This window comes from Pseudoliparis swirei, chromosome 18 (assembly GCF_029220125.1).
Source record: "Pseudoliparis swirei isolate HS2019 ecotype Mariana Trench chromosome 18, NWPU_hadal_v1, whole genome shotgun sequence".
Classification (NCBI taxonomy): Eukaryota; Metazoa; Chordata; class Actinopteri; order Perciformes; family Liparidae; genus Pseudoliparis; species Pseudoliparis swirei.
The window spans coordinates 5,744,394-5,770,609 of record NC_079405.1 but is presented as its reverse complement, the minus strand read 5'-3'; the positions used below and the strand labels follow the sequence as shown (position 1 = coordinate 5,770,609).

The following is a 26,216-nucleotide window of genomic DNA, read 5'->3' as shown; positions in this document are numbered from 1 at the left end:
CCCCATACAGAAACTGCCTGGAGCATATACTTTTTTTTTAAATCATAATTTGTTCACCTCATGATGGCATTAGGAAGTGATGTCATTATTGTAGTTTCATTCGGACATGCTGTATATGTGCATACCGTCTCCGTGGCCCAGGTGTGCGTCGCTTACCATCTTTCTCCGGAGAGATTCCGCCCCGACGTGGTTCGTGGGAGTTTCACCCATCATCTAGTCGGCATGTTTGTTGCATACGGCTTTGTTTATTTCCACAACAATAGACTCCAGGCTGCACCTTTAAAGGCCCCACTGGGTCAGCGTCAGGTGTGTGTGCGTTTATGGGTGCTGATGCCTTTGAATAGGTTCGCAGGTGTGAACATGTGTAAACGCATGCACGTAAACGCTTTCCCGCGGTTGTGTGTGTGTGTGTGTGTTTGTGTTTCGCTCGGCCTGCGGTTGCCTTCGGTAAATTGAATCTGTCATGTGGAAACATCAGCTTGGCACTTCAGTCCACTCGCGTTACATGCTGAGCGGAGGGTGTGTGTGTGTGTGTGTGAGGGGGTGGGGGGGCGATCCTCCTCATCTCAGGTCGGAGCTCCTGAGAAATCCACAGTGCGGCCTCTGCAGAGGAGGAACGGCGTGCCCCCCGAGGCGTCGCTTCCCACCCGTACCGGGTAGCTCCGGCCAATCGGACGGCACGCCCCAAATTCACGCCGCGTAATTATAGATTCAGGTGAGCGGCACGGCGCCCCGAGAGGAAAAAATGGACCCGTTGCGTGCGGTCAGATGAGACGTCGGCTGGAGACAACAGAGCGGCGGCGAGGAGCTGCGAGGCCTAAAAGAGCCGCTTGTTTACAGCGAGGAGGAAGAGTTGAATGGAGCCTCAGTGAGATCGCTGTCGAGGAGATCACTCGAGGTTAAATAAGGAAATCAGGGGGGGGGGGGGGGGGGGGTTATGAATGGATGAGTGAGCAAGCATACCAAACAGCAAATGTCAAACCCATGTCGCCCCCAGAGCTCGGACCTGTTCGCCATGATCGAGAGGATGCAGGTACTTCAGTTCTTCCTCCCGAGCTCTGAATTTCCCGCTCGCTCTGGACTTACAGAAAACTTGCATCGAATTCTATTTCGAGACTCACGTTCGTCGGCTTTACTTCTGTATTCTAGTTTCCCCAACCGTGCTCCTGCAACACTTCTATGTGTCTCCCATGTTTCCCATCTCTTTCCCTCGTAATTTTTCTTTTTCTGGGGCCTCGGGCTGCCTCCGGAAGCCAGACGCTTCCCAATGTGCTAAACAAAGTGCTTGTGTTGCCTCTGTCTGCGTCGCCGGACGTGTGAGGTGCTGATGTGGATCTGGAGGAGCGGAGTTGGTTTTGTGGACGGTGATGTTCGGCTCCACGGTCGGCACAAAGCAGAATCGAGAACGGCAGATTTTGAATGAGCTGAAAGAGAATTTAAGAGTTTGAATATCGGTTATTATCGTAACTTTGGTGCTACGCATCCACACGTTCACATTTTTAACTGAATCATAATTCTCTTCCTTTTGATCTTGGTTGGAGACCTGATCAAATATTATTTTCCCCCACAATGCATCATTTGGGGCGACTGAGTGGTTAGCAAGTACGTCTTTCAATCACGGGGTTGGCGGTTCAATCCCCTCCCTAGTCGATTAACCATGACTTGCTCCCTGTAGCTGTGTCTACGGTGTCTGAATGTAACATGTTAAAGTGTCTTTGAGTAAGCTCTATATCAGGGGTCAGGAACCTTTTTGACTGGGAGAGCCATAAAAGCCAAATATTTCTAAATATATTTCATTGAGAGCCATATAGTATTTTTAACGTATAATAAATTAAATATGTCTTGCTTTTAATGCGACTTCTGGTGCTGCATGATGTTACTGGGGTGCAGGTGACTTTTTCTTTGCTCCGCCCCCATGCTGCTGTGGCGACGATCAATAACAGATGTTTAATAAAAGAACAAAGACGTCTTTAAGAAAAGGACTTGACATTACTTCTGCTGTAATCTGGCGCGATAGAGAAAATTACAGGGGGGCGGGCGGAGATTTTAATTTTTTTTTCAACTCAAAATTGTCTGGGAGCCATATGCCGTCACCGGAAGAGCCATATATGGCTCGCGAGCCATAGGTTCCCGACCCCTGCTCTATATCAATTAATTCTTTTATTCTTAGTATCATCTCCTAAATTGTCAGATATCTTCCCCGCTGACCTCGTCTCTTGGTCATTGCTGTGTCCGGGTCACGTGACCAGGATCCAGAAGCACTGTTGTTGTTGTCTCCGGTGATAATATCGGGGATGGAGGAGCCTATCGCTGAAAGGGGCCACGACAACATGATTTAGTTGTGTAATATGCGAAACACCGACAAAACAACAACATCTTCTGCCGGAAGAAAAATCACAGGCATAACATTTTTTTCCTGAGCTACTTTTCAATAGACAACAGCAGCATATTTTATGATGAGCAACGCATATCCTCCAACGAGGAAAAATGAACGAGGGAGGGAAAGAGAGCAAAGCAGAAGCAGTGGAACCGTCTCCAAAGAATGAATTTAATGAAAGCATTTCCAATTTCCATCTGAATTTCCGTTAAATTTGATAGGATTCAAATCTGGCTGCCGGGTATTCCACACAAAGGGAACAATTGTCAGGAATGCTTTTGTTCTTCTTCTGTCTCTCTGCTTTGGGATCAGAACAAGGTGACAGTAAATCACCTCCTTTGGCATTTTCATAAATACATCTCCAGTGATGGAAACACCTCTCCTCTCCTCCCGGACCTCCGCTCATCTGTTTCCCTCTCTCTCTCTAATCCCCTCCTTTTCACTTCCTCCATCTGTCGCTCGAGCCCGCCCGACGTAAACATGAAATTACCGTCGCGCGGAATAATTCTCGCTCTCGAGACGTTTACCGAGACGTCTCTCGCATGTGTTGATCGTTGCACGTCGTGTGTGAGCCGGTGTTTTTGCTCCACCTGTTCCCTCAGCATCCCATCGTTTCTCTCTCTACAGGGTTGCAGAATGGATGAGCAGAGATGCCCCCTCCCTCACACCCTCAAAGTGAGTCGCGAAAATCCTCACGTCTCCTCGCGTAGAACCGCGGATCCAAACCCGTCAGGTCGGCTTTAGGGTCCGGATAAGCCGTCCCACCTATTACAGTGGAGGCTGCACTCAAAAAAACGATTCAAGCCCTTCTTAGAGGTGACACATTTAAATATTGTTTGATACATTTAAATAAATCAATTGCAAAACGAAGATATTTATATTGAATGGGTGTAACACAAAATGTAGGAATACTTTCATTGATTCGATTTATTTAGATTACACTCACAAAAACGATTCAAGCCCTTCTTCGAGGTGACACATTTAAATATTGTTTGATACATTTAAATAAATCAATTACAAAACGAAGATATTTATATTGAATGGGTGTAACACAAAATGTAGGAATACTTTCATTTATTAGATTTATTTAGGTTAGATGGTGTGCATATCAACTCAAAATAAATGTGTTTCATTGAGGACTACCCTTTGCGCATGCGCCTTCTGAAAATCAGTTGTTTACATGAGGTAAAGACACTCTCAGGGCTGCACGGTGGTGTAGTGGCTAGCACTGTAGCCTCACAGCCAGAGGGTCGTGGGTTCAATTCCCAGTTGGGGCGTTCCTTCTTTGTGTAATTTGCATATTTAGTTAGTTAGTTTATATTTTGAGTAAATGAATTAATTTAGTGAATATCGTTATTTTATTTTAGATGTATTTGATACAAATGTGTTGGACTAACTTAATTACATTTTATTGCACTGATGTGCTAAATTTGAGTTGGAGTTGCATATAATTATTGGATGGAAAACCTGCCAACAATTTAATTGAGTTCATCCAATGAGTCATTTCTTTGAGTGTGGGAGGAGCTTTCAGCAGGAAGTGTGAGGTCAAGTCAGAGAGGGGCTCACACAAGATGGCAACCTGACATGAGAACAGGCGACTTCAGTGTGGCTTTCCTCTCATGGGGCAGTCGCCATATGAAGAATTATAGACATCATTTCGGATTGAATCCACGTGATCATGAATGAGGAAGTATGAAGACCAGTGGAGCACACACACACACACACACACACACACGGCGGGTGCCAGGAGACAGCTGCCTTCATTCCCCATGTGAAAACGGGAAGTCAACGCTGATGTTTCTGTCACATAACTTGAGGACTTCAGTTTTTTTTAACCCAAAAGACGATTTCTTTTAGAAATCTAACTTAGTTTGAAGCCTGAAGTTTGATTTTTGACAAGCTGAAATTGACACGTGCTGCAGGCTGAGGATGAGGAGTAACGTTTTGGATACAGTTTTAAATTACAGATAGTAATAATAAGTCCCATAGTGCACATGATCTAAGTCTAGTGGTAGAGGTAGTGTTGGGTTATTACACATTTATTATACATAATATATACAAGTGGGCTTCTTAACCCTCCTATTACCTTTGGGGTCAGTTTGACGTCTCTAAAAAAATGATTGGCATAATGTTTTTTGCTTCATATTTCATGAATTGTCCTAATTTATTGGGGACAACTGGGAAAACCTAAAATTCACATGATATGTTTTCAATGTCCTGTACACAACTTGTACGCATCAGTGTACTTGAGGACTTTTTTTTTTTTAACCCAAAAGACGATTTTTTTAGAAACCTAACTGAGTTTGAAGCCTGAAGTTTGATTTTTGACACGCTGATATCGACACGTGCTGCAGGCTGAGGATGAGGAGTAACTTTTCGTAAGAGCCGCCGTATAATAATGTCTATTGGGGTTTTGTAGTTTGCATAAAAGCCTTATGTAACACTATTAAAATAAAGGTGCTCACTAGAACAGTACAGGGTTCTTCGGCTTGTTCTCATAGGATATAACTTTTTCATAAAGATTCTACCTAGAACCCAACATCAAGGGTTCCAAAACAATCTAGTCAACGGTTCCACCCAGAAACCCCTCAGAGGTTCTACAGAGAACCCTTCTAGGCCCTTCTCCTGCACTGGTTCTCACACTTCTTTTCAGTGATGTTCCCCCCTGTGAAATATCTTCTCAGCCAAGCTCCCCCGAACCAACGCAAAGCATATTAGGTTGAACAAAAGATGTAATACACAGCCCTGTGCGACCAGTGTCTGATTTAATATAGAATATATACAATTCACTTTATGAACTTACACTTGTGTTTTATTGAATATTTATGAAATACATTTTTTTTTAAGAAGGATCTTTGAATTTCCGCTAATTTTAAATATACACTACCGTTCAAAAGTTTGCGGTCATCCAGACAATTTCGTGTCTTCCATGAAAACTCACTTTTATTTCTCAAATGAATTGAAAATTGAATAGAAAATATAGTCAAGACATTGACAAGGTTAGAAATAATGATTAATATTTGAAGTATTAATTTTGTTCTTCAAGCTCAAAGGAAGGCCAGTTGTATAGCTTATATCACCAGCATAACTGTTTTCAGCTGTGCTAACATAATTGCACAAGGGTTTTCTAATCAGACATTAGTCTTCTAAGGCGATTAGCAAACACAATGTACCATTAGAACACTGGAGTGATCGTTGATGGAAATGGGCCTCTATACACCTATGGAGATATTTCATTAGAAACCAGACGTTTCCACCTAGAATAGTCATTTACCACATTAACAATGGATAGTGTGTATTTTTGATTAATGTTATCTTTATTGAAAAAACAGTGCTTTTCTTTGAAAAATAAAGACATTTCTAAGTGACCACAAACTTTTGAACGGTAGTTTATATTTTGTAATCTCACGTATCCCCTGCTGTGACTACAGGTACCCTCAGAGGTAAACAAACCCCCGTTTGAGCTCCAATAGATAGAATCTGATCATCTGAATGAATAATGCGGCGTCATAATAAAGATTGTATTTCTTGCAAAACTTCATTGAGTTAACGAGAATAAAAATAGAAGCTCTCTTGCTTTCACTTCGGCTCTCGCCGGTAGAAGTCGTCATGGACCCGGCGTGCTCTGCTGAGAAATTGACGATCTGAAATTGAAGGTGAAGAAGTAAATTGCGACACGTAGTCACAAAAGTCTTTGTTTAATCAACGGACGTCCCAGAGGAAGGCCCGAAAACTGAGCGCGACCGCCAAATGGTTAAATTATCTTTCACCGACTTGTGCATATCCAGCAGGAACCATCGACAGTTTGAGTTGCACCCAGACGTAAAACAAATGGGCATTTATTTTTACCCAAATAAGCAGTTTGGATCCGTTCCAACAGTTACACGGTAACACTGACAGCAGTGAGCCGCACACACAAACAATATTTGCCATCAAAAAAGGGCTTTGTGCTCGCTGGGGAGGAATACACTGCTAGTTTGGCCTCTGTCGAGTTTGCAGGATGAGAAAAATAAGCGTGTAACGAGTGGGATGATGGAGTCACAGTGTGTGTGCCCATTGTGATTCCCCTCAAAGCCCCCATGACTGAAATCATGACTCGCAGCGTCTGTTCGTCAGCTTGACTCCTCTTTGTCTCCTCCCCCCGCAGACCGAAGAGGACTACATCCCATATCCCAGCGTTCACGAGGTACACTCAACGGCACACCCAACGGCACACCCAATGGCACACCCAATGGCACACTCAATGGCACACTCAATGGCACACTCAATGGCACACCCAACGGCACACACAATGACACATCTAATGGCACACTCAATGGCACACACAATGGCACACACAATGACACATCTAATGGCACACACAATGGCACACTCAATGGCACACACAATGGTACACTCAATGGCACACTCAACGGCAGACACAATGGCACACACAATGACACATCTAATGGCACACACAATGGCACACTCAATGGCACACACAATGGCACACACAATGGCACACTCAATGGCACACTCAACGGCAGACACAATGGCAGACTCAATGGCACACACAATGGCACACTCAACGGCACACTCAATGGCACACTCAATGGCAGACTCAATGGCAGACTCAATGACACACACAATGGCACACCCAATAGCACAATCAATAGCACACTCAACGGCACACTCAATGGCACACAATGGCACACACAATGACACACTCAATGGCACACTCAATGGCACACACAATGGCACACTCAATGGCACACTCAACGGCAGACACAATGGCACACACAATGACACATCTAATGGCACACACAATGGCACACTCAATGGCACACTTAATGGCAGACACAATGGCACACACAATGGCACACACAATGGCAAACCCAATGGCACACTCAATAGCACACCCAATGGCACACACAATGGCACACCTAACGGCACACACAATGGCAGACTCAATGCCACACACAATGACACATAATGGCACACCCAATGGCACACCCGATGGCACACACATTATGGCACACACAATGGCACACTCCCTTTACAAATAAACTCATATATTGTACAGATGCCAGACGGCGTAGAGCAAAATAAAAATGGTTTAAATGGTCAAACGAAGCACACAAAGAAAAATGAAGGTGCCATCTGGAACCAAAAAATGGTTCTTCAGAGTGATGCGATAGAAGAACCATTTCTGGTTCCACAAAAGAACCTTTCAAACCAGGGTTCTTTGAAGAATCATTTCCATAAAGAGTTCTTCAAAGGACCTTCAGAAATGGTTCTTTAAGGCACCATTTCTGGTGCCTCAAAGAACCTTTCAAACCAGGGTTCTTTAGAACCATTTCCTTGAAAAGTTCTTCAAATAACCTTTAAAGTTGTCTCAAATGACCTCCAAAACATGGTTCTTTAAGGAACCATTGTTGGTTACACAGAATCTTTCAAAACAGGGTTTTTAAAGAACCATTTCCTTAAAGAGTTCTTTAAAGAGTTCTTCAAAGAACCTATAATGGTGCCTTGAATGAAAAAAAAGGTTCTTCAGTCGATGATGGTTCTTTGTAGAACCACAAAGCCTTTTAAAGAACCATTTAAGAACCGATATTTCTCTGTGTTCTGCGACAATGGGAGCCGTGCGGTGTTTTAATGCCCTTGGTTACTCATCAGAAATGCTTTTCCATACCAACGCTGTCCCTCGCCGTCAGGTTCTCGGGCGCACGAGCCCGTTCCCGCTCATCCTGCTGCCCCAGTTCGGAGGCTACTGGATCGAAGGGATCAACCACGAGCTCAGAGAGCCACCGGAGGAGGATCGACCGCCATGCCCCGCCTCCCACGTCAAACTGGAGACGAACAGCACCGCCAAGATCTACAGGAAGCAGTTCATGGGCAAGGTGAGAGGGGGGGGGAGTATGATTTTATGCATTTGAAAAAGGAATCCATCTTGATTTATTCAGTCTCGTACAGCTTCTAAATTTCAACTTTCACGGTCTTATTTGCCCTTTGTGCCCAGACCAATCTACTGCAGGGCTCTCCGAGTCAACAGTTTAGATATAACACTATAATAAGAAAGATACAAAGGTGGTAATATGTGCGAGAACAAGAAAGGTGCTCGTATGTACAGTTTTGGATACAGTTTTAAATTACAGATAGTAATAATATGTCCCATAGTGCACATGATCTAAATCTAGTGGTAGATGTAGTGTTGGGTTATTACACATTTATTATACATAATATATACAAGTGGGCTTCTTAAATATACTTGCCGGGTGTAAGTGGTCTGATTCAATTTGAGAACATGAAGCAAGTAAAATGGAAATTGGTATAAAATGCCGGAACTCGGCTCATTTGTGTTTAGCTAAAAAAAACAGGACTTTAACATCTGGTAAAATAGGAGGGGGGGGGGAAAAAGAGGCACAGGAAAGATATTTCATAGTTTATATGTGTGTCGAGTTATTTATCATTCAGTTACCTTCACAACTACGAGTCGGCCTCGTGGGGAGTCGAGCACAAAAGAAAAAACATACACACACACACCACTAAATCCTGCATATATTATGGGAAATGATGCTTTGAAACCAATTGCCTCCTTGTAAGTCCTGCATATATATGCGTCTACCAGATAAGAAAAGGTGGTACCTTGTTTCACACCTGTTCCTCGAGGGCACTTCAACCGCTTTCCTAAATTAAAAGAATAAAAAGAAAGTCCCTCTCTCTGCGCCGTTTCCATTTCTAGTTTATTATCATCAGCGTGTTTGTTGCTGGGCGAGTTTCATCCCGGCGTTGAGGTTTCTTCTGCTTATCTGCCCTCAGGAACACTTTAATTATTACACCGTGGATGCTGCCCTGGGCCACTTGGTCTTTTCCATGAAGTACGATGTCATCGGGGATCAAGAGCATCTGCGCTTGATGCTCCGGTACACTTATTATTATTTTCATATCTGACCTGTTTTCTCTCCCAATTATGTTTTTTTTCCTCCCCCTCCAGCTCGTAGTCAGAGTCCTCTGACAGTCCCCCTGCTATTGTTATTTTCCTTTACTCCATTTTCTCTTTTCTCTCTCTCTTTTCTCTCTCTGGACATTTTCTCACAGCAAATCTGGCTGCATATGTCCACGTAATGCAGGGATATTTTTGGCAATTACTTATTACATGAATTGTGTTAAATCAGGGAAAAAATGACAGAAGGAAGATGAGCATTCTCAATTATCATTGAATTTTTATTCAAACTATAATTCATAATTTCTTGATATAAATGTTTATATAACTACATTAATTCAGGTATTTGGAAATAATAATATGGTAACACTTTTTTTTAAAGATACTTTTAATATGTTATCTGTTTATAGCACAATAAAATTACAGTTATAACAGCTTGAAAATATTCACAATGCTTTATAAAAATAATAAATAAAACGGTAATGCATTTGAAATGTATTGCTCAATGCATTTTCTAACAACCTTTTTTGCTATGCATAATAATGTGATTATAAGTTACTCTAAATAATAATGGTTGGCTGTTGGTAAAGTAAAAAGTAGTTTCATATTTTCTATGATGTTCTTGATTTAATTATATGTTTTTAATAGGGCTGTGAAACGATTAAAATTTTGTGGATTAATCATGATTAATCACATATTACCGATATTCTCGGTATATTTTGTGAGAACATAGAGATTTATGACAAAAGACGGATATATACATTTATACATTCTTCTATACAATGGTGCTGCAACTCAGCAGTTATTTAGCAGTTTTCTTCCATATGGAACATTAATACATCTTCATCCTAAACAGAATGTTTAACCCTCATTCAATGTTTAATGTCGGTGTTCTTCCGCTGTTTTTCACTGTGTCAAACATATAAGAAATATCAACTTTTTATTTATTTAAAGGGCTATTTAGGTAGTCAACAAACAAACATAAAGTACCTCACACTTAAACTTGGGAAGCAATATTAATTCTAATAATTTTCTGGAGGTTTTAATTGACCCTGAGGGTAAAATATGTTAGTAAATGTAAAGGTAACAGGAGGTCTAGTCTTCCTCTAGCAGCTGCTGAGGCAAACTGACTGTGTGGGTTTTCTTCATGAACTGGGCCGTGATGAAAGGCACGGGACAAAGAACACCGCAAAGCTGAAACCTCACCGGCCCGGACACGGGACAGATTGACAAGTGACTTTTTTTGCTCGTCGAGATGCGCGCACGGAGCTCTGTGGTAGAGGGCGAGATTGATAAGTGTGAAATGACATGCTGCTGTGGGTTTAATAAAGAACAAAGACGGCTATAGAGAACATGTCAGGGGCGGGCCAATCTCTTTAATGTCATGCGATCTACGACACTCGCGCGATCGACTGGCGTGACTTTTTCGGCGACCAACAGCGGAACAACGGAGCTCATTCTGCAGTTAAACCTGAAATTGAATTAACTGAGTTAACGCGTTATTTTTCACAGCACTAGTTTTTAACTTTACTGAAAGCAAACAATGACCACGTAGGCGTCGTCATGTGACAATGCACTATCACAGTGATTATTATGCATTACAGAAATGGAACCGTGGGAATTATAACACACAATGATCCTAAAGATTGTGTCAATGAGCGACCAGTAATTATGAAACATGACTTCATGCCTTTATATATTATAATGTGCGTCATAGAAAGTGTTTCCAATAAGACATTTGCAGATATTTAAAGGTCATGTTTGTGCGTCACACAACAAAACAAACGAGAGTATGAATAGGACGAGTTAAAATGTCTGTGGCACAGAATAAAAATCTAAACTCCTCCGTTTAAGTAACTTTAAAAACTACTCGACTCCCCTCCCCCCCCCCCCCCACGAGCGTACCGGCTCCCACCGGTCCACTCGCCCAAGTCCTCCACATTCTGCCAAAGATGAGCAGAACTGCTCGCTCAACGTGACCCAGGAATTCATTTTTAGACCCCAGAGAGGCTCCACTCCAGATGTTAGGAGCTGCGTTGCCTCTTTGTTTTTCATGCATTCAGTTTTTAAAACGAGAACCTAAAGTTGTTGTTTTTTTATGCACTTGACAGCTACACAGACAATGTGCTCATTCAAGGCTCACCGTTCATATTTAAATCCTCTGTAACTAATGTTTCTCTATAAACTGTAAAAACACCAATTCCTCAGCAAACAGAAGGATTACAGGTTGTTAGGACTTAAAACTATGAATTGGTTGTTCACTAAGCTCCATTCCCCTTAGTTACTGGTGCTACACCTGTTACGCTTTCTGCTTACATTCATAACTGAAGCAGTTAACCACTACAATTCATAATATATATATATATATATATATATATATTAGGGCTGTCAATCGATTAAAAAAAATTCACTAATTAATCGCACATTTTGAAATTCATTAATCGCGATTAAAAGTTTTTTTTCCTTCTTTTTAAAGACAAAACTTCACACAGAGCTGTGTTTTCAAAGAGGCTCCTACCTATAAAGTGCCAGCGAGGTATTTAATATTGTGGATGATAAATTGTTTCTTCAGTGAAACATCCAGATTAGTAAAAAAAAAAGTATATTGAGACCCCATTGGTCCTGTCATCTTTAACATTGAACAGCAGCAGAACCAGTGGCCTTGGTAACTGACTGACATTCACATATGTCACGTTAACCCTCTGGAGGCTGGGCTCATTTTCTCCATTTTACAAAAAAATAAACCGTACTGCCGCGGTTTGACACTCAGGGGAGTGAAAAAACTTCAACGAACACCGGAAGTAAACAAGGTTGCGTTAATTGCGTTAAAATATTTTAGTGCGTTAACACAGCCAAATTAATCGCATAGATTAACGCGTTAACGCTGACAGCCCTAATATATATATATACACATATATGTATATATGTGTATATATACAGTATTTACATATATTTAAATGGCACCTTGAATTCAGGGAAATGTCAGCTCCATCAGTTGAAAATGCTGTTTTTTATGTGTTCAGCTTTTAAAATGAAAAAATAAAGTTTTTTTTTTTCAATATGCACTTGACGGCTACAGAGACACAACCGGCTTATTCAAGGCAAACAGTCACAGCAGAGTATTGAAAAATAAAAAACTTTGTTTTCTCAGTTTGAAGAGTATAGGCCTATGTGTGTACGAATGATAAGGAAAAGAACAAGATCCGTCTGTCGTTGGTGGCTTTACAATCTGTACACATACGACTTCCCTGACCTTCGACCTCACATCGGATCAGGAGAAACTACAAAGAAATAGAAAAAACACTTTCAAGGGAAAAAAGGGAAGAAACCTTGAGGAGAGCAACAGAGGAGGATCCCTCTCCAGGAAGGACAGAACAATAGATGTCATGTGACCAGAAGGAAACAGTAATATGTCCAGGAGTTACATAAACACACTCAATGAATATGACAGAGTGTATGAAGAGTTCGTAGTCGGCATGGACCACGATCCAGACCTCCGTGATCCATGAGACGGGAGGACCTGCCGGCTTTAAAGCAGAGGGAACTCAGACTGTACCATGTTGAGTCCAAAGAGGTGTTCACTGTTTCAGTGTTACGTATAGTTTTAATATCTATAACCTCGGACATTTAGATGAATGATGAGAGATTGTTTTGCTGTTTCTACATATCATTATCATTTGATTGTCTGAATTAATTGTTCACTGACTTTAACACTTTAAAAGCAAAGAGTAGAAGCTCCTGAAGGGGAGTTGACTGTCGGCAGTCCACATGGGCCGAGAGAAACTTTTTGTTAATTAGAGCCGTCTGCGTAGTTGTATGAAACTTCTTAAAACTGACCTTTTAAATAATAATTAAAAAATGTGTTTTCCTGTAATGTTATGTGATTTTATGCCAGATGTTTTTGTTTTTATTTGGCTCTTTGGGTCAAAAAAAAGTATTTCTTATTTTTATATGAAACTTCTTTAAACTGACCTTTTAAATAATAAAGAAAAAATGTGTTTTCCTGTAATGTTATGTGATTTTATGCCAGATGTTTTTGTTTTTATTTGGCTCTTTGGGTAAAAAAAAAAGTATTTCTTATTTTTAAGAACAATTATAAAGCACAATTGGTCATCATTTGAATGCTAAACATCGAAGAAAGAAACACTGAAGGATCAGTGAGCGTTTTGACTCCTCCGACTCTTTGTCTTTCAGCACAAAGCTAAAAACGTACCATGATGTCATTCCCATCTCCTGCCTTACCGAGTTCCCCAACGTGGTTCAAATGGCCAAGGTAGGCACTTCTTATCTTAAAAATACATAGTATAAAAGTCATTTAACTTTTAAATGAGAAGAGATGAATGTTCTTTTTCCACCGACAGCTTGTTTGTGAAGAGGTAAACGTGGACAGGTTTTATCCGGTCCTCTACCCAAAGGTAGACGCTAATCCTCGTAAAGCCTCTTGCTCTCCATCGACGTCACATCGGCACAAACCCGACTGAACACTTCTCCGCTCTGTCATCCTCAGGCATCCAGGCTCATCGTCTCCTTTGATGAGCATGTGATCAGCAACAACTTCAAGTTCGGGGTTATTTATCAGAAGTTCGGCCAGGTGAGCGACACGCGACGACACCGCTGCTCACTTTTCAATTCAATTCAGTTTATTTTATATTGCCCAATATCACAAATTAAGAATTACAATCTGTACACATACGACATCCCTGTCCCAGGACCTCGCATCGGATCAGGAGAAACTAACAAGAAATAGAAAACCTGATTCAGCCCTAACTATAAGACTATCAAAGAGGAAAGTCTTAAGTCTACTCTTAAATGAGGTGACTGTGTCTGCCTCCCGGACTGAAAGTGGAAGCTGGTTCCATAAAAGAGGAGCTTAACCCTCCTGTTGCCTTAGGGTCAATTTGACCCGATTCAATGTTTAACCCTCCTGTTGCCTTTATATTTACTGACATATTTTACCATTGGGGTCAATTTGACCCCAGCAATTAAAACCTCCAGAAAATTATTAGAATTAATATTGTTTCCAAGTTTAAGTGTGAGGTACTTTATGTTTGTTTGTTGACTACCTAAACAGCCCTTTAAATAAATAAAAAAGTTGATATTTCTTATATGTTTGACACAGTGAAAAACAGCCTGGGGTCAAATTGACCCCAAAGAACACCGACATTAAACATTGAATGGGGTCAAATTGACCCTAAAGGTAACAGGAGGGTTAATAAACTGAAGGTTCTGGTTCCCATCCTACGTTTTGTCTGTCGCTCCTCCTGAAAACAAATATCCTTTTTGTTTTCTTCCACGCAGACGTCGGAGGAGGAGCTGTTCGGGAACATGGAGGAAAGCCCGTCCTTTGTCGAGTTCTTTGAGTTTCTGGGCCACAAGATTGAGCTTCACGACTTTCGAGGGTTCGGACACTTTTCAGTTCACCCCCCCCCGTTTCCCCTAGCCACAGATTTAAGTGCTTTTACTTCTCAGCGGAGCGCCGGTCAGAAGCTATTGATCAGAGTTTGGCTGAATCCCCCGAAAAGGCCATTTAAAAAAACGTCCTGATGTGTGTGTCGTGTTGCTGACATCATGATTGAGTCCAGGCAGAAGAAGCGCCCTCGGCATTTCATCCATGATGGATGAGCGTGGATGGGCCGGCTCCTCCGAGAGCACGCACTTACGTTCCACTTGTCCGCCGCTTTGCTTGTCTCTTCTCCTTCCGTCTTCCTCTCAATCTTCTCTTCACTTCCCATTTTCTCTTCTCTCCAAGTCATTTTTCATCACCCTTAAATCCCCTTTCGCCCCTCCTCTCCTTGTTCGGCTCCAGGTTTCGGGGCGGGCTGGATGTCACTCACGGGCAAACGGGGACCGAATCCATCTACACGAGTTTCCATAATAAGGAGATTATGTTCCACGTGTCCACCAAGCTTCCTTACACGGAGGGAGACTCACAGCAGGTATCCTAACGGTCCAAAGTTCAAGGTTCGAGGCTTTTTATTTTCCATTTGTGCCTTGACCAACAGTCCAGACTGTTTTGCAGAGGTAAAAATACACTATAATAATAATAAAAAATATATAAACACACTGTACATAGGGTGGTAGAATATACAGTATTAAGTACAGTTATTTAAAAAAACAGGTTAACATAGAAAAGGAGAGGGCAGAGGTTAATAAACAGGCTAGTGTTGAGTGCTTTTCCTAGCTTGTGAAAAGAAAGAGGGGAAAGGGGACAGTTATGTGGGGATATTGCACATTCAAATGTTGCAATTTTTTTGTTAACCCTCCTATTACCTTTGGGCTCAATTTGACCCCATTCAATGTTTGACGTCTCTAAAAAAATTATTAACATTTTTTTTTTGCTTCAAATTTCATGACTTTTCCTAATTTATTGGGGACGACTGGGAAAACATAAAATTCACACGACGATATGTTTTCAATGTCCTGAACACAACTTGTACGCATCGGTGTTCTTCAGGGTCAATTTGACCCCAGGCTGTTTTTCAGTGTAAAACATAGAATAAATCATCTTTTTTATGTATTTAAAGGGCTATTTAGGAAGTCAACAAACAAACATAAAGTACCTCACACTTAAACTTGGGAAACAATATTAATTCTAATAATTTTCTGGAGGTTTTAATTGCTGTGGTCAAATTGACCCCGAGGGTAAAAGATGTTAGTACATTTGAAGGTAACAGGAGGGTTAATATTAAATAAAACAAGATATATCACGTGAATCGGTGAGCTTTAGAGATGCTGTTCGGCAGATTTTGTTGCCTATTTTCAGTATTTGTGCTAAGCTAAGCTAGCAGGCTAACTGTGAGCGTGTTATTGATCTTTTTAGCTAACTGGGTGAGCAAGCAAATAAGCTTATTTCACAAAATGATCGTTCTACCCTCTTAACAAAAAAGCATGAATATCTAAAAACAGTAACTGTAATTACTAATTACTTACACTTTATATTTTCCTCTTAAAACATTGCTAATGCGGGACTGTTGCTAGGCAAACAACTTGCAGGTTTTCTGTCCTTCCTGTCCGTCATTGAAAAATATAACCTTTTGTCTTCACATTTCCACTTTGCATTGCTGTGCTCTTCACTTTGCATTGAAGTGTTTCTGGTTCGTGGCTGAAGACTTTCATCTGTGTGATGAAATGTTGCCGTCAGCTACATTAGTGCAAACCAGCTTTCCAATGCCACACGTGGTTTTGGACTTTGTTACCACAGTAACCCCACACAGACGGTCCACAGTGCCCGAGGAACACAGAGACATAAACAACACCCACATACGGGATGATTCATGAGGGGACTCAGGATATGGAGGCAAAGTGCAACCTTAATGGCGTCATTTCAGGAGGGAGAAAGCGCAGAATTAATGTGTCCAGATCCGGATGTACGACATTAACAGATGTCAAGCGTCTCAATCCGGCCCCCACGCCTGCTGAGCTCGTTGTTTTTTTTAAAGTGCTAATAAGCCCAGGGATGATGCCGTGGCAACCTGGCTGCCCTGCCTCCGCAGCCACATGTGTCCGGTGTCTTCTCTGAGCCGTAATGCGGTTCAATAAACAAAAATAACAATTCCATCTTTAGATGTGTCAGAAAAATGTTGTTGCGTTGTGCTATTTTCTTCACGAAGGACTTTCTTCTCATTTACACTACCGTTCAAAAGTTTGGGGTCACTTAGAAATGTCTTTATTTTTCAAAGAAAAGCACAGTTTTTTCAATAAAGATAACATTAATCAAAAATACACACGATACATTGTTAATGTGGTAAATGACTATTCTAGGTGGAAACGTCTGGTTTCTAATGAAATATCTCCAGAGGTGTAGAGAGGCCCATTTCCATCAACTATCACTCCAGTGTTCTAATGGTACATTGTGTTTGCTCATCGCCTTAGAAGACTAATGTCTGATTAGAAAACCCTTGTGCAATTATGTTAGCACAGCTGAAAACAGTTATGCTGGTGATATAAGGTATACAACTGGCCTTCCTTTGAGCTTGAAGTTTGAAGAACAAAATTAATACTTCAAATATTAATCATGATTTCTAACCTTGTCAATGTCTTGACTACATTTTATATTCATTTGATAAATAAAAGTGTGTTTTTTCATGGAAGACACGAAATTGTCTGGGTGACCCCAAACTTTTGAACGGTAGTGTACATCCATCAAATTGGGATCGTCATATTTCTTTTTCTTCTAACTGGGTGTTATTTTCAAACTTGTGTTTAAAAGCACGGCAGATGTCTCGCAATCAGAAGGTGTTATTTTCTGTGATGAAGGAAAACATTTTCGTTCATATTCCATTCATGATCCATTCAGTTTGAACTATTTAAATCATTTCCCACGTAATATTTTATGACATGTCTCTGGCTTCTGTGACGAGATTATTACAACAGATAAAAGTCACCGGGGCCCACCCGTACCAGATGGTTTATGGTTCTCGTGTGTGCAAATGGACGTATGCTGCAGTAAAGCAATCAGGCTGCTAACTGGAGAAGAATCATCTGTAAATATAAGAGTAAATGTTTGCCGTGCACACAGTTTAGCACCCAACAGCCAGCGAACAGGTGTTTAGTGGAACTGTTGAATGTCTGCAGTGTAGTGGGTTAAATAGCCCGATGACTGATGGAGGCTGTAAAGTAGTTCTGAAACCGGGCACTTCGCAAATAATGGAAAACAGGCTTCCGGAATTAAGTTATCAACATTTAATAGCAGGAAGTGTAAAACAAACAGTCAAGGCCTCACGAACGTGATCTTCATCGGCTGCTCCGCCCTCCTTCCGGCGTCGAGAATACCTGTGGAAGAGACCCGATTTCTCTAATCCACGGAGTTTCATACTCAATCTCACTGGCCCCGGTCAAAACGTCACTTCCGGTCCAGTCGCTAAATAAGTATTTTCACAATAAGAGTCCCGTCTTGTTATTGTCCGCATTAAAGTCACTTTCACAATAAAAGTCCCGTCTTGTTATTGTAAGTCACTTCACGGAACCGGCCTCGTCAATCTATAATACAAACATAGTCACTCTCATGCAACATCCATTAATTCTTGCCATTTACATTTGCATAGAGTAAACATTACCCCTATGCTTTATAATACATTAATAACAATATCAATATTCTCCCTAATATTTTCTATTATAATATCTTTCTATATGTATTAATTTAAAACATAAGACCTCTGCAGATGTTATCAAAATAAACTATTACAACCGAACAAGGCCAATCAGCTGGTGCCGCCTCAGCGCCAGTGTTTACTGGGAGCTGGGCCCGTATTGGCCGTCTGCTCTCACTGAGCATTTCTGTTTTCCACTAACTGATTAAAAACCCCGAGATATCTTTTCCAATATAATTTTTTTATTTGATCTCTCGAAGGAAAACATAATATATCACGTCTCAAACAGGATACTTGCAAAGTCCTAAATCACACATACGTTGCCATATTTTTTAATTTTGATGAATTTTTCGCAAGAACGGCAAAAAGAAAAGCCGTATCTGCTCTGATATTTATGGGAACATCTCAGCTGTCGAACTGCGATTTCCTAGCGAGAGGGGACGAGGAAGTAGCCGTCCCTGGCGCTTGGCAACACTGAGTCTTTTTTTAAAAGCATTGCTTGGAACTTGGACACAGTCGCTCTGTCCTCCAAGTGCACAAGTGTCCTTTTGGCAAAACGACACTTGGCTGAAATTTCAGCGGCGACGCTTTTGGGTCGCTGCCGGTCGGCCATCTGCAGAATCATATTTCATTGTCTGGATATTTGACTTTGAAGCGCCTCCACTGGTTCTCCGATTCATTAATTTCCCCATCATCAACAGCCTACATTGGTCTGCTCTTGTCCTAGTAATACACATTTACTCTATTTGTACAACAAACTTCAAACCAGAAATGCATCACAACTTTACATGCCAGGAAGATGTAAAAAAATAACCTTTCGTGGAGGTCATTTGAGATTTCTTAAACGTTTTATTGTGCCAGAGGCAAACAGCAGGAGCGATTTAACCGAAAAAAGCTTCTTTTTGTATTCATCTCAAGAAAAGTAAGTAAAAGGAAATCTGGTGTGAGTGGAGCGGCTCACAAAAAAGAATAGACTTCATTCCTTGGGTCCTAATAGTCAGTTAGTACTCTAGTTTTATCAGTATACACCATCATGTATATTAGCTATAATGTGTATTTCCTTAAGTTTTGTAAGAGGTTATTAAGATCCAGCTTTTGATAATAGAAGTGGCTGTAATAGCTGTGAAATACTTGGCAAGAATTTCAATGATTTAGCTAATTTTGGGATAAAAACGGAATCATTCATCTCGGGGAAGATGCTACACTGTTGGATCAAAATCCTGTCCACCTCAGTCGGATTTGATTTATTCCCAATCAATCTTGTTCAATTGGGTGTCGGGCTTGTCCATTTCAGATGCTCCAACCGGTCATTACCTTCGCATTGAAAATGCGGAAGGTTTTGATTCAGACTTTCAGCTCTCTAAAATTCAAATGCGTGTTGCATTTGCTGGACTTACAGCTGCTAAGAGAATGATTGCAACCCGTTGGAAACCACCTCATGACTTGTCTGTTCGAACATGGATGCTTTCCTTTTTGGATGTCGTATATATGGAGATCTCTACAGCTCGCATAAATGGAGCATCAGAAAAGACTTTGGACACTTGGGGCAACATTGCTGACTCTTTGAAAAATATGCTGTAGATGTGTGCTATCGCCCCTTACTTCTAATTGAACATGTCCTTGGTCCCTATCAATGTTATTTGTCTGTCTGTCTGTCTCTTGTGTTGTGTGTATATTTATGTCCCCCCCCCCTCTTTCCTCTCTGCTTTATGGTTCTGAGAGACTCCTTTGGTCTCAGCATTTTGTTGTAATTTGAAAGGGCACCATGTGTTGGTGTTCCGCCATCCTGTGTGATTATGCTAAATAAAAACATTTGATCGCAAAAAAAGAAAATGCGGAAGGTTATGTTTTGATCGGTGTATTTATTTATTTATTTATTTGTATGAGTGTTATTCGCATCACAAAAAAAGTTTTAAACCGAATCGCATGAAATTTGGTGGGATGATTGGTTATTATCCGGGGACCATTTGATTAGATTTTGGGATTAATCGGGTCAAAGGTCAAGGTCAAGGTCATGGATAGGTCAAAATCATTTTTTTAGCACGGTCAATTTCTATCCAATTGGCATGCAACTAATGCCAAAATGTTCATAATTCAATGCCCAATCTTGTGATATGCGAAGGTATGCGCTCTACCGAGTGCCCGTTCTAGTTTGAGATGTATCCGCTGTTGTTAGTTCTTCTTTATTTTCTGTGCCGTCCAGCTGCAGAGGAAGAGGCACATCGGCAACGACATCGTCGCCATCGTGTTCCAGGAGGAGAACACGCCCTTCGTTCCAGACATGATCCAGTCCAACTTCCTGCACGCGTATGTGGTGGTGCAGGTGGAGAACCCGTGTACGGACGATGTCACCTACAAGGTTTGGGGGGTCCAGCGGGCCCGTTGATTGACAGAGACAAAAACATTCCAGTGTTTTTTCCTTCTTCTGAGCATCACGTGTATCACACGGCGAGTCACCTTCTCTCTCCTCCAGGTGTCCGTGACGGCGCGGGATGATGTACCTTTCTTTGGGCCTGCTCTGCCGGACCCGGCCATCTTCAATAAGGTCAGCAGTCACATAAACTCAGTTGCCCTTTTTTTTTTTTTTTTTTTTTTACAAGCAGACGTCGTAAAAACCTCCGTTCTCTCTCCCCCGGCTGTCGATTGTCTGCGTTTACCTTCCCTCAGGGCCACGAGTTCCGCGAGTTCCTCTTCACGAAGCTCATCAATGCCGAGTACGCCTGCTGCAAGGCCGAGAAGTTTGCCAAGCTCGAGGTGAGAAGAGCGACGCAATGCAAATAGAATTCATAGAAGTGTGAATGCTTGAAGTGTGTGTGTGTGTGTGTGTGTGTGTGGGCATTGAGCACACACACCTGTCGGCATAGGTGTTGAAAATGAGAGGCGTATCATTTACATCACTCCCCCCCCCCCATGGCACGTCACTTGAAACGACGGACTAACTTGCAGGCCGACCGTGTCGTTGTCAGGAGCGGACGCGCTCGGCCCTGTTGGAGACTCTGTACGAGGAGCTGCACGTCAACAGCCAGTCCATGATGGGTCTGGGCGGGGACGAAGATAAGCTGGAGAACGGAGCCGCCGGAGGGGGAGGAGGCTTCTTCGAATCCTTCAAGGTACGTCCCCCCCCCCCCTCCCCTCCCCCGTCTCTCAATTGGCGAGGCGCCGCCGTTAATCTGCTGCGACTCCCCATGCATGACAGAGAATGGTTGATGGTTGGGGCGGCAGGAAAACTTTGAGGATGCTATTTTTATTTTATTTTTTTTATTTTATTTTTTTCTTCCTGTCGCTTGGCTGGGATTCTGGGTATTCACACACGACAAAACAAAAGCGCAGAGCATTCTCAGTATCTCAAAGGACCAGTCCTCCGCGGCATTTGGTTTCCTCCCTTGGCTGCGACTGCTGAACTCTGTTTTTCACACACAACGGTGTGCTTTTTTTTGGTGGCCGGGTGGACCGAGTGTGTGTGACCGAGCGCTCCGTCAACGACCATTAGGGCGGCGGAGCGTCGACGGCTGTGATTGCGTCTGCCCGATGAACTATTCAACGGCAGCTCATTAGGGAGCTGACGATGCAGTTTGCATGTCTCCCCGTGGGCAACTCCCCCCTCGCTGCTTTTCTCTTGCCATCTTTTCTGTTTTTCCCAATTCAGAAAATATATCCACCTTTGTCTCCAGTCTACGTCTCAAGATCCGTTTGTACCCCGTACAAACATACACTACATCTGTTGAAATATACTCTCTGTTTTTCCTTCTACCTTGCTGCCTCTTTCTTTCTCCTCCTGCAAATGTTTCCCACTCCATCTCCCCCTCGCTGCCTCTGTCTAACTGTCCGCCTCGCTCACACTGCGTTTCATCCTCTCCTCCTATGACGCAGACCCCCGCAATAGACTTTAGATCAGAGGTGCGGCTTCATCCTCCTCCACCACGTATAGCCTACACTCTCCCTGGTCTCCTGTGAACCCACATTTATTTTACTCCGCCTCCTGCCTGTTGACCTGCACTGCCCCTAAGTGTTCAGAAATAGTCCTGCATACACACATGTAAGCACAAACAACAATGGGTTCATATGCACTCAAACACACACACACACACACACACATGTATATATGTGTGCCCTCAGTGATGCAACACATGTATTCAAAGAATATTCACACATATTAGCATTCGTAGCATGGAGTCATACTGACAATATGACCTTTGTTTCAAAGATAATGGGCCAATTGGAGAAAAGCCATTATCTATAACTATATAATGTTTGACATTGCATGTGAGAGAGTTGGATATGTAAGACAGTTATGGTTCATATTAGTAAGTATTTTGTGATAGGCCTTTTTCACAGTTTACATTTAATGTAAGAATCGTAGGTTTCTGCAAACCACGGACAGAGCAACGGTGTTTTAAGCGTCCTTTATTAAAACTTACTTGGTAAAAAAGTAGTATTAGTAATATAAGTATTTCAAGAGAGGGAGTCCTTGAAAGGCAGATGGGAGTCATGGTGGATGGTTGAAACAAACACAGGACTTTCACCCAGGAGACCGCTGTTTGTGTCCTGTGTGAAAGCAAAAGTGAACCTGCAATTTAGGCTTTTGACGTAAAACTGCGTAAGAAAGAGTGGTTATTATTAATTTACAGGAGTTACGTTTTTACGATAAATTGTTACGTTATCTTTGAAACACAAACTATTTTTGGTTCTACCCTAAACCAACACCATTAACCACATGACACTGTGCGTTGCTGGGAGTGTGATACGAGGCTGATACGAAACGTATTTATGAAAAGTATTTTTGGTTCCGAAAACATAATACATCTTATATTCAATCTCGTGGTTTGCAGAAATGTACGATGCCAACACGACACGGACCCTGAACAACTGGTGCAGCGAAATAGAATTCAGCCCATGTTCATTTTGATTAACTCCACCTTTAGTTTTTTTCTATTGTGACGTTTTAAAAACGTCCTATGCGAAAAAGGCCTATCGCCACCACATGTTGAGAACATCTAATAGAAGTGATAAACACACAATGTGTACCTCATGCACATAATCAATATGTGCATTAGCATTGTATTTACTAACATGTACATGTTGGTCAACTTTAAAAATGGATTTAATTTGGATTAATGGAATCTAGAGTCCCACACATGTGGTATATATATATATTAGGGCTGTCAGCGTTAACGCGTTAATCTATGCGATTAATTTGGCCGCGTTAACGCACAAAAATATTTTAACGCAATTAACGCAACTTTGTTTACTTCTGGTGTTCGTTGAAGTTTTTACACTCAAACCGAGTGTCAAGCCGCGGCAGTACGGTTTAACACTGTTTCCGTTTTTAAAACAATTATTTCTCCGCGAAAATAAGGAGCATAAATCAGTTTAAACTCGTGGATGAATCAGTCGGGTTTCCTCCTGCTCCTCCTTCCTCCCGTCTCCCCCTCTGATACACAGAGGAACGAAGGGGCGACGTGTCGGGTGACGTGGCGCGGAAAGAACTCGTCACACGAAACCTTCAACATTTTGGGAAAAAAACAACCAATGAACACTCAGTAAATCACAAAGGACCTCCCACCTCACGGGTGAGGCTCTATAGCAGCCTGTCAGTCAGAGAGCAGAGAACACGGCAGGAGGACAATGAGCCTCATTGAATAGAGCTGAGATTGTTCTGGAATGTTTGATGTATAACACGGGGGTATGTGTCATATGAAAACGCCTTTAAAAGGTGAATTTTAATTTTTTTGTAAAATGTATAAAATGCCCCCAGCCTCCAGAGGGTTAACGTGACATATTTGAATGTCAGTCAGTTATCAAGGCCACTGGTTCTGCTGTTCATGTTAAAGATGACAGGACCAATGGGGTCTCAATATATTATTTTTTTTACTAATCTGATGTTTCACTGAAGAAACAATTTATCATCCACAATATTAAATACCTCGCTGGCACTTTATAGGTAGGAGCCTCTTTGAAAACACAGCTCTGTGTGAAGTTTGGTCTTTAAAAAGAATGAACTTTTAACTTTTAACTTTTAATTGAGATTAATTAATCGCAATTTCAAAATGTGCGATTAATTAGTTAATTTTTTTTAATCGATTGACAGCCCTAATATATATATATATATAATGCTTTGACAACCCGGTCAGTGGATCCACTGACAGTATCTCCTCGTTTCTCTCTGTAGCGGGTCATCCGCAGCAGAAGCCAGTCTCTGGACGCCATGGGCCTCAGTAACAAGAAGTCACACACAGTCTCCACTAGTCACAGTGGCAGCTTTACCCACAATCCCGCAGAGAGCCCCAAAACTCCAGGGATTGTAAGTAGCCCATTTGCCCACCAAGATACGATATATTTAACCCCATTCGCAGGATAAACACAGACTGCTGTAACCACGGTGCTTTCTTACACGCAGCACTTAAGCAAATAACTCCTGTTGGCACCGCGTATCACTTTACTTTCATCGGCATGTCATCCTCGAGAGCACTTTCATCCCTGGCATTTCTAATTCGCTCTTACTTTCCATTGAAGCGGCTTTCATCGATTGCCTTTTGTTTTGTTTTGACGGGGATTGGTAAGATAAGAGAGATAAGATAATAAGATATATACTTTATTAATCCCCAAGGGGAAATTAGTTCTCTGCATTTAACCCATCCTTAGTTATTAAGGAGCAGTGGGCTGCAGTGATGCGCCCGGGAAGCAACTGGGGGTTCAGTGCCTTGCTCAAGGACACTTCGACTTGCAACAACTAATGGGGAGAGCGGGGAACTAGCAAGAGTAGGCTACGCTAGATTAGCCGATGCTAATAAAAAAATGGTCCCCAGCCCGGTGTCGGCAACTCTCTTCCAGTGAACGTTGCCAAGTCACATCCGGCCTGCCCCCCCCCCCAAAAATTGTCAGAATGAACGTCAACATGATTTGACGTGCTAATGACAGTATATGTGATCATGTTTTTTGCATATTGCCGACCCTGGCTCTGTTTATCTTGAACATCATCGTTCATTTTCTCCATTTCATCCATTCTCACTTGTTGAGAGACTCTTCGCCGGCGCACAGAGGGACAGTTAGATCCCTCGGATGTCGTTGGTAGCCGTCGGTATGAGGTTCTAGATTGTTTGAAAGACCCATCTAGTGTGACGGCTGTATGACTACCCAGACTCCCTCCCTCTGTAATCATGTGCTTTTTAATTTTTCATTTCCTCCTGTAAACGTTACAACCGCTTCAGCTTGTTGTATGATGAGCACGTTTGGGGCGACACACGACAAGCTATATAACACACCGGCCTGATATCTCTTTCAGGGACCGGGGGGTTAATTATGTTTTTCTTTTGACCTTCCCTGCAGTTTGGGATTCGATGCTGACGGTATATTTTAAATTGGGAATAAAATCGACCCCATTTCTGAAAGGATTTTTTTTTAAAAAGCTATCCCTTTGGATTCTGTCAGCACTTTATGCTCCTTTATTCTTCTCCTCCTATTTGAATGCTTCAACACAAGCGCGTAACCCTCGGGGAAGAAACTGCAGACACGGCGCTCCATCTCCTGCTGTGTCCCGCAGACTCCGGCCTGCTGTTGCTTCTCTATTTGCTCGATATATTTTATGTCTGCCCCGTTCGGTCTTTTTTTAAGCTCTTATGCAACTTGCTGTTTAAAATGATTTGTGCTGTGCATGAGATCTCATGATGTATTCTTTTCCTTCCCTCCCCCCCCCCCGTACTTTTTCAATCTCCTCTCTCTCTGTGCTTCCCGTGTCGTGTGCCGCTCAGTCGTTGCTTGTTCCAGGGAAAAGTCCCAGTAAATATGGACGCCGAGGCAGTGCCATAGGGATAGGAACAATAGAAGAGGT

The 26,216-nt window shown here is 42.0% G+C and overlaps 1 protein-coding gene across 11 annotated transcripts in view; it reads left to right on the top strand.

Moving 5' to 3' along the window:
- Nucleotides 1-26,216, top strand: part of rap1gapb (RAP1 GTPase activating protein b) — a 125,148-nt gene that overhangs the window by 90,306 nt on the left and 8,626 nt on the right. For 7 of the 11 annotated variants that reach the window (XR_008834522.1, XR_008834523.1, XM_056438553.1 and 4 more), the window contains 15 exons: nucleotides 3,005-3,052; nucleotides 6,525-6,563; nucleotides 8,071-8,256; nucleotides 9,176-9,279; nucleotides 13,494-13,572; nucleotides 13,661-13,714; nucleotides 13,807-13,890; nucleotides 14,598-14,698; nucleotides 15,106-15,235; nucleotides 20,592-20,747; nucleotides 20,862-20,933; nucleotides 21,056-21,142; nucleotides 21,355-21,498; nucleotides 24,558-24,689; nucleotides 26,137-26,214. Coding sequence is in view for 9 of the 11 variants with exons in the window: in XM_056438553.1 (XP_056294528.1) it covers nucleotides 3,014-3,052; nucleotides 6,525-6,563; nucleotides 8,071-8,256; nucleotides 9,176-9,279; nucleotides 13,494-13,572; nucleotides 13,661-13,714; nucleotides 13,807-13,890; nucleotides 14,598-14,698; nucleotides 15,106-15,235; nucleotides 20,592-20,747; nucleotides 20,862-20,933; nucleotides 21,056-21,142; nucleotides 21,355-21,498; nucleotides 24,558-24,689; nucleotides 26,137-26,214 (1,485 nt within the window). In the remaining 2 variants the exon portion in view is untranslated. The remainder of the gene's footprint in view (nucleotides 1-3,004; nucleotides 3,053-6,524; nucleotides 6,564-8,070; nucleotides 8,257-9,175; nucleotides 9,280-13,493; nucleotides 13,573-13,660; nucleotides 13,715-13,806; nucleotides 13,891-14,597; nucleotides 14,699-15,105; nucleotides 15,236-20,591; nucleotides 20,748-20,861; nucleotides 20,934-21,055; nucleotides 21,143-21,354; nucleotides 21,499-24,557; nucleotides 24,690-26,136; nucleotides 26,215-26,216) is intronic. The other 4 variants (XM_056438555.1, XM_056438557.1, XM_056438551.1 and 1 more) reach the window with 3 other exon arrangements.